At 56.4% G+C, this 8,877-nt stretch overlaps 1 protein-coding gene across 1 annotated transcript; it reads right to left on the bottom strand.

Moving 5' to 3' along the window:
- Nucleotides 1-3,748: 3,748 nt before the first annotated feature.
- Nucleotides 3,749-5,691, bottom strand: LTHEOB_8671 (Protein kinase protein; the record flags this gene model as incomplete). The annotated part of the gene is made up of 6 exons (XM_035518174.1): nucleotides 3,749-4,774; nucleotides 4,828-4,983; nucleotides 5,038-5,242; nucleotides 5,300-5,411; nucleotides 5,475-5,597; nucleotides 5,649-5,691. 6 exons carry the CDS (start codon nucleotides 5,689-5,691, stop codon nucleotides 3,749-3,751), a joined length of 1,665 nt encoding a protein of 554 aa, XP_035369976.1.
- Between the last annotated feature and the right edge of the window lie 3,186 nt (nucleotides 5,692-8,877).

The following is an 8,877-nucleotide window of genomic DNA, read 5'->3' as shown; positions in this document are numbered from 1 at the left end:
GGCCCTGGGTCTGGACTGGACGACTGGACAGCTGCCATCCTTCGCGGTGACGCCACTCCAACATCACATTCTTTCAGAAAAGTGCACATCACTTCCGCGCGCTTAAAAGTTTTGCCTTGCTCCTGAGACTGATGAAGAACAAGCAATTTTGTGGAGAGCGCAATGACGGTGAAGCTACTCATTAGCCCCCACCTCGACTCAGCTCCCTCAGCGTGTGACTTCATGCGACTCACGTAGTGACAGAGCAAAAAAAAAAAGCAGGCTAGTCTACGTTGCTCGGGCCGTGACCGTCCTTCACCCAGTCTTTGCCCTTTTCTGTTTTGCTCCATCCGACCCATCGGACTTGCCGGCGCTAGCGTTGCGAGTGGCTTAGCGTTTGTGGCTTGGGGGGGAAGGGAACTCTTGGGTTGAGGAGAGTATAGATGCTGCAGGCTGTGGTTTTGAATTGACGAAGACAATAACAAAGAGTGTGGTCAGCCCTCTGAGACCAAGGGAGTGGAGGAGTCGGGACGTTGTTCTTTGTTGTTGAGAGGGGCAAGGACCAATTCGTCATCCCCTTTCGTCATCCTTCGCATGCTCGCGGCTGTCATCGGTTCATGGTTCCCTTTTTTTTTTACCTTCGCTTACGGTACCTTTGGTGGTTGGTTTCGGCCGGATGATGTGCTGCCACCCCCCAATTCATCACAGATCCGTGCGGCTGGGAAAAGGCAATCAAGATCCACAACCCAGCGGCTTGGAATTGGGATTGGGGGGAATGGTGATGGATAGCGAAGCTACTACGAGCATCCGGCCGAAGCATCCACTCTTTTTCCTCCCTCAGCCCATTCGTCGGATGTCGGGAGTCGTTCGTCTCGAGGTCGCGCTCGTGGCGTGTCCCCCGGGCTTCGAGCCGCCCGCCGTCCTCGCCGCTCTTTCTGTGGTGTTTGCGCGTTCCTCCCTCTTCCTTCGCGTGGGGGCCTGGCGCGGGATGAGCGATCTGCGTCAGAATAGGGTGATGGGAGGGGGGAGCATGGATGATGTGGTACGTAGCTCAAAAGCCATATTGCAGGAATGACGGGAACGAAGCAGCCGGAAAGGATTCCACCCGCGTCGCGCCGTTTTCTGCCTGCTGACCGGTCGTGCCGGTCCTCCTTTTGCTCTCCCCCTCCCCTCCCCTACGCACGCGGTGGCTTAGAGCTGGATGGGCTAAACCATGGGCGCCGCTTGTGTCCTTTTTCGGCTACGCGGGGCCGTGGGATGGGCGCACGTCGTTCTTTACCAGAAACACGCCGCGATCGACGTACGATTTATGGTTTCGACGGATGGTTGGAGCTTACGGAACAAGTTCCGTCAGCGCCCTGCATACGGGTTGACATTAGCCCCTCGATGATTAAAAGAGGGGATCGCGAATCAGAATGTACACAAGTAAAAGATTCACGATCCCAGATGGAGATCAGGGAATGAAGAGGGATAGCCCCGTACGCGGAAATACGGTAGTCTCGTGGATCTCCCCGTCTATCACGGTGATCACTTTTGCGTGAGGCTTGCGATGCTAGTAGAGAATGCCCATTGTAAACTGAACACCGACCTTCAGCCGCTGCTGCTTCTCGGTCTCCGATCTTTTGCCATTAACCATTTGCGGAGCCGGCCGATGGGCCGGCTGCGGCGGTTGGGGCTATTGTCAAACATGGTAAGAATTTCATGCAAGGCAGATGGTGGGAGCGGATGCGCCATGGCGTCACCTCCGCATCCGCTCGCCGGACCTACCACGCGTCTGCATGTCACAAATCGGAAAAGAAAAAAGAAAAAAAAAAGATCTCCGCGCATGCGGGCTTAAATTTTTCTCTTTCGAAACATTCAGCTGCGGCTTTTAGGAGAGGGAATAGAGCGAGAAGGTGCCGGCGGCGTGCCGAAGGAGAAGGACTAGACAACTCGGAAAATCCGTGGTGTTTGCAAACACGCCTTCTCTGGTACAGTGGCAAGAGATCAGTCATGCGAGAAATCAAGATGGTGGTGGCTTACTGAGTGCCTCGGTTTCCACATATTGCACCGGCGAAGTAGCAATTAACTTCGCCGATATGTCCTTGGCACAGGTTGGAGCGGCTCTATCTCCATTGATGGCCTTTCTCCGCGCACAACGATAGGCACTACAGCCTGGAAAAGCCGGCAAAGAGGGCTGAGGAGGCCCCGCTGATGACCTGATCTCTGCATCCACAAACACCATGGAACGAACACCGACAACGCGCGTAACGGCCCGTTACTCCACAACTAAAAGCAGCCACATGCGAGATCGATCTCAGATATACGTGGTGGAACACGTAGGTGGTTGCAGTAGCATCTGGTAAACATCGCAGCGCCATGTGAAGGAAAAAAAAAGAGAGAGAGAGTGATGGAAAGCCAAAAGCCAGAGCTAACACGGACCACCCCCTCATGACCTAGACCCTTCCCTTACGCCGCGGGATTGGACAAGAAATCCTCCCACGGCAAATGTCCGGCATTATTCCCAGTAAACTCCCCTGCAAGATTACGCTCCGGTGGTGAAGGGAGACAGAGGTCGGACTGGCTGTTGGCATGTCCTTTTTTTTTTACACTTTTCCAATCCCTGCTCGCTTCGCGTGGACCCGTTGCACCGGGTACAACTGCGTGGACCCTTTCGGTCAGTTAGGCTTAACGCGTTAGCCGCCAGCGCTTGTTTACTTTCAACCTGGTAGAGGCTGTGTGTGTGTGTTTACAAATAATGGCGTGGCTCACCGAGTACCATACAATCATGCGCCGATAAGCACTTGCGATGGGCCCTTATCTAAGAGAAAGAAAATTTAATCAACCGAAGAATAAACGGGAAGCCAAGCGACCGGGGGTGGCGGGGGTTGCTGTGAATGGTGTCAGCAAAGTGATGATGGGCGTGACGTGCTTCTGGTGGTACAGGTAAGGCTGATGTGCACTCGGGTTCAGGGATCTTGCGGGGAAGCGACGAACAGGGAGAGCGCGGAGCGGGAAGTCAGCGGAGCGGAGATTTGCTTTTTTTCCTGCTCGTCTCGCAGGTCCGGGGATGACGAAAAGGGAGATTGGGGACGAGCTAGGGGGATCGGAAATAGTGAAGCGAGACACATCCCGCGCGGATGGCCCAGAACACGAGCCCAGGAGCTGGGGGAAGCGAGAGGCGGAGCGCTTGAAGGCGTTAATCACAAACCAAAAACATCCCTGTCAACCGAGAAGCTTTGCTTGGTCTTGGGTCGACTGATCTTTTCAATTTATTGGATTTGGTATCGTACGTATTGAGTATGAGCTTTGTTTATGCTATGGAGCGGTGGTGGATTGACAAGGTGGGGGTATGAGTTGGTGGTGAGCCGGTGCTTGTGTTGTTGTTGTTGTTGTTGTTGTTTACGGTGTCGACTCGATGTTTGAATACATAAAAGTGAAAATCCTCACGGTCCTCCTCTTTAGTTGAACATGAGTATAGACACCCGAAAGTGGAAAACGAGACTATGCAAAACAGACGGTAGAGGCATCTCCAAAACGTTTAGAAATGGGACCCACGAGGGCGCTCCAATAACCAACATCAAGGGGGAAGCCCTCCACTTTGTATGAAATCGAACGACCCCGCCTCGTGACAAAAAGGAAAGCTCGTGGCGGACCAAACCCTGACGAAAATTTATTTTACGCCTGGACGCCCTGCAGGTAAAAGCAATTGAAGAAGACACATCCAAACTCGTGCTCGCATCTCTGAAGACTTTTGCGATCATGACAACATCAAGGAGACTGTACGCAATCATCCTTGGCTGATGATGACTCTGGCGCCTTCCTTTCCCAACACACCCTTCTCTTTCGCCTTGGGGCTCCTGTCCCTGCCCTTCTTGCGGCTCAAAAAGCCGAGCATGCCCGTTGGCTTCTGCGCGTTGGGATCGTTGACGTCCGGCTTCTGTGCGATCATGGACGAGCTCTGGTTGGCCATGTCCGACCAGCTGCCCGTTTCGTTGAGCACCACCTGCACCCCGCCGCCCATGCTGGTGCTGCGCGTGCTGCCCCGTTGCCGGTTGATCGGTCTACTGTAAGATACTGGCAATGTGGGATCGGCCGTGGGGTCAAACGTGTCCTGGCCTTGACCCGGCTGGCCGGTGGCCGGTGCGAGATTGGCAGTTGGAATTGGGGGCGAACCATTTGGCGACTGAGTCGTGGACCGAGACTGAGTAATGTGCCGGGGATGCTGACCAGGGTTGGTTGTCGTGGGCACCAGTTGGTGACCGTCATCGCACGCCCTAGAGGATTTGGGGCGTGGCCATTCAGACGATTGCGTTTCAGAAGAAGTTGGCGTGCCACCCTCCTGATTGACAACCGGTGCGCGCTCCGCCGCAACAGTCGTGTAATTGAAAGGCTCAAACAGAGTTTCAATCATCTTGTGCAGCTCCTCAGCACGGATCTCAGCCTCCGTTGCGTCTTCCTTCAGAGCCTCACGAGGCTTTTGTCTCCGTGCCCGCGCTTCAAGCGGCGCCTCCTCCAACAACAATTCCTCCAAATCATATGTCGCGTCGAAGTTCGTCTTGTCGCTCGACGGGGTGAAGACGGGTTCGATTTCCTTGGCCTCGAGGGCCTCGAAGTCCAGGGGGCGGAAGAAGGGGTTATCCGTGAACGACTCGAAACTGATAGCCCCGATTCTCTTCGATCTATCCTTTTCGAGCAGCGAGCTGATAGCGTGTAGGCAGGGCATAGAGACGGGCGGGCTGGTAACGGGGTAAGGGACTTCGGCCTTCTGGATCTTCTGCGAGAGTTCGTCGTGCGACCGAGCTTCAAACGGTCGCTTCAGAGACTTAGCAATTTTCAAGAGGCGCCCAGTGCCCAAAGAATGCGTACCTTGTTGTATATGCACTCGTAGAAGAGCACACCCAAAGACCACCAGTCAACCTCGCACGAATAACCCTTGCCCTCATAAACTTCCGGGGCGAGGTAGGCCAGGGTACCCGACTTGCTCGTTAGCGGTTTTGCGGGGGTGAAATCGGACGCGACGTTCTGCATAAAGTCAGCGCACAAGGACCACACGATCATGGCGGGGCAGCGTCTTACAAAGTCGGCCAAGTGCACATGTCCTTCGCCGTCAAGCAACACATTGTCGGGCTTGACGTCTCTGTGCACGATGCCCTGGCGGTGGATGTAGCGGAGAGCACAGCCGAGCTCGGCGATCCAGAAGCGAACGGCGTCCTCGGTGAAGGTTTTGCGCGAGATGTGGAAACGCAGGTCGCCGCCATTCATTAAATCTACTACGATGTACCTGCGAGGGAGGGGGTCAGCACGGGTGGTGGGTGGAGCGGGGGGCGGTGGGACGCACAGGTACTCGATGTCCTGGAAGCTGTATCTCAGGTTGCAGAGGAAGGGGTGGTTGAGATGCTCCAGCATGCGGCGCTCTCGAATGATGTTGCGCACGCTCTCAGACCGCACAACTGTTACACGGCGTCAGCGTCAGCATGGGGTGGTGTCTAGCGCGAGTCGAGGGATTGGCCAACCTTCATCTTTGCGTATGTACTTCAACGCAAACGTCAAGCCGGTGTCCTTGCGCTCGACAATGCGGACCTTGCCGAAGGCGCCCTTGCCGACGACTCGAAGCAGGCGAAAGTGGTTGAGGTTGACTGGCCGGGGTCAGCAGGACTGGCGGTGGGAGCGACTTCGCGGCCTCATACCTTCGTCGGTAAAGACTACCGGCTTCCCGCTCGAATTGCCCATTGAGACGGCGTTGGCGAGGGAATCATCCGCGTCGGGGTGTGTGTTGCATCAGCGGCGGGCGAGGGCCCTGGGGTGCGTCGTCGTCGTCGCTGCGTAGAGGCGCGAGGGAGCGAGCGATGGGTCGGCAGCGGGCGAGAGCGGGAGGCGCGACGTTTGTAGGGTGAGGGCTGGGTGCGAGAGTGAAACGGGCGCGGTGGCCTGCAGGAGGGCGGAAGGCGTATGGCCAAAAGACGGCCCTAGTGTTGTAGAGAGGGCGCTCTTTAGGAGGCACGGAGGCAGATGCAGGGGGCCCCAGCTCTGGCCAGCGCGCGATGGTCGCAGCCGCGGCGCCGCTCCAGCAGCGCTGCCCTGCGCGTGTATATCTCCGATCGCGCGCGACTGCGGATCTGCAGCGCGCAATAAGGGCGAGACGCCGCGTGAAGATTCGCTCGCCGCACCCACGCCTAAGCCCGCCCGCCCCAAGCACCAGCAGCCAGCGACAAGCTCTCCGCGCGTGGCCCTGAAACAGCTGCTCCCGCCCGAGCCGAGCGTCAGCCAGGCGTGCCTCTCACCTCAGTCCGTGCTGGCCAATCTCCACGCCTTCCACTCTTCCAGAAGCAACGCCCGCCGATCCGCCAGCACCAAACCGTCGCGCTGCAGCCCGGCGACGCCACTCACCTGCAGGAGCCGCACCGTCCCACCAGCTGTGCCGCATCTCGCTGCCTCCAAACGACCGCCTGCCAAGGGCCCACCTTCCACTCCGCCCGCCGCAGGGCTGAGTGAAATCATCTCATCTGGTGGCGCCGAGTCCACGGCCGATCTAGGGATCACGGTCGCTCTCCGCCGGCGGAACTCCGCTCCTCCTGCCACCAGAGCCCTTCGGTCCTTCACCACCGAGCCCCTAAACGAGCAGGTGGATCAGCCGCCCTGAGGCTGCCATGTGCTGGGCCCAGGAGCCCGGGAACCTCATACGCACTCCGCCCGGCTACCACGCGTCGCTTATGTCGGTCGCTCACCATCCTTCGTCACGCGAGACTCTGTTTCATTCGCGCCCCGATACGAGCCCTGCACCAGGTAGACCGGCAGCGTTTGCTTTCTTTTTTCCTTCTGGAATGCCGCCGGAAATATTTGGGGGCTCCCTTATGTCCGGAATGGCCGCCGATGATCAATGGCGGGGTTTCCCACGGCAGTGTCATTTGACAGTTCCAGCAAATGCTCCCCGCGAACCACGGTGCCAATCCTATTATTGGCTCTATTGCTCCTTTTCCCATTCCCCGGACCACCGGTCACTGTCCTCGTTCCACGCGTCATACGCCCCTGCAAAGCCTCGTGCTGCCGCTTCCATCACGTCTCCACATCTCCATGCTTTTCCAAATTTACTTTATTCGCAGGCCACGCGCTCGACGATCATGGCACGTTTTCTCGAACCCTTCGTCTCCACCCCAAAATGACGCAGGTCCGTGAACTGCATACTGCAAGAGCCAGGGTAGGTTTCAAGACTGTCCCTGAGGTCTGCATCAACAACAAAGAGGGGCAGTGACTACGCCCAAAAGCCTTCGCCGACGCTGTGCGACCCTTCTGTTTCAGAGACATGTTTCTCGAATACGGCGGCATATTCCTTTGCTATCATGCAGGAGCCAATGAGACGACCTGGCTGCTGCATCACCACCCAGGAGGTTCGCCACATGTTCGTTAACACATTGCGCGTCAGGACTGGATGGCCTGCAGACCTACTTGGTCCTCGTTTCTGCCCGGTTCGTGCTTCTGTCCAATCATGATGCCTCCAGCGCCCTGTCCTTCATTTTCAGGCCTGTGTAGGCCCTGTCAGATGTGCACCAGGGGACGCGACCGCCGCCTCCTCCTCCCTGGAGCATGATGTCGATCACCGTTGGCTTGCGGACGCCGGGGGGGTTTCGGGCAAGCGAGCGTGATTTCGCGCGGGAAGAACGGACACCCGTTGCCACTAACTTGCTCCCCCATTGGCTTGCGAATATCTTGTTCCAACGTCTCTCGTCCAAGGCGCTATTGACACACCTTTGCTTTTTCGTGGTCGGGCCCCCGCACCCCAGCACTGCGGCACTTTAGACGAATTCTACCCAGGCAATCACGCATAGGGCCTTGGCAGCCCGCCATGACCCACACCCACTGCTTCCCTCATATGCCTTGCAGCAGAAGCCGAAGGATTTGGGCCCGCACATCCGTCGCCTGGGTATGCTTGCCTATGCGCCTATACGGAGTATCTCGTGGTATCCTTGACGGCGCTTGAAGAGAAAGCGCAAGGCCACACATGGGCACTGTCGTTATCGTCTTCATGCACCTATGCAACAAAGTGATACAATTCCCCGCCCCAGCATATTTTTCCGTCTGCCTTATTGCCTCGTTCGCGACTCAAACCAATAAACCCGATTTGCGGCACAGCTTCTCACCGACCCCATGTGATGCCCTTTCTTAGATGTTTTGACGCCGAGCAGTAGTTCATCTGAAACACGGAGAAAAACGCCTTATCTTTATATCAGCATGACGAGACTTACCTGGGGAACTGACGTTTCAAGCCGCACTGCGTAACCCAGCCGGTAAGCTGCTCATCTAAACATGCCTCTGACTATTCTGGAGCTAGCCTTCCCAACTCCTACGACGAGCGCCAGGACAAGTGCACCACTAAGGACTGCTGCGACTAGGACTGCCAGTGGCATGTCAATGACTCAGCTAACAGCGATAGCTGCCAAGGAATGTCGAAGGGTTCACGTTGATAGGCATTTTGAGATTTTCTACCCCTTATCCTCCGCGATCATATTCTTCGTTGCCTTCATTGGTTCAGAAGCAAGGCTGAAAGCATGTGATTTATTGACTGAAACTAAGGGGCCAGGGGGCAGGTGTTCGCGCTCAGCTTTCGGTGCCTTGCTGCGCCGCTTGCCTACATAAAATCTTGGCGTAAGCAGCGTGCATGGCGAGACGCCCTTCACGACACTGGGTAAGTCCGCAATTGGTTCAATTAAACGGCCCCCAACTTATTTTCAATTTTGGCGAGCGGCAAGCATCCCCCGTTGCCTTAAACCCATGAAGCTTTGCATACGCATGGGCTTCAGTCATGATTTCAGCCTTGCGATCGACCGCTCCTCACGAGTACTCCTTACATTCACAACATGCTGAAACGTGGACCCCTATCATAAACATGAGCCTATGATGAAATGGATAGAGTGACTTGCC

The sequence above is a fragment of the Lasiodiplodia theobromae genome (genome assembly GCF_012971845.1).
Source record: "Lasiodiplodia theobromae strain AM2As chromosome Unknown scaffold_28, whole genome shotgun sequence".
Taxonomy (NCBI): Eukaryota; Fungi; Ascomycota; class Dothideomycetes; order Botryosphaeriales; family Botryosphaeriaceae; genus Lasiodiplodia; species Lasiodiplodia theobromae.
The sequence above is the reverse complement of the archived record's forward strand: the minus strand, read 5'-3'. Positions and strand labels throughout refer to the sequence as shown.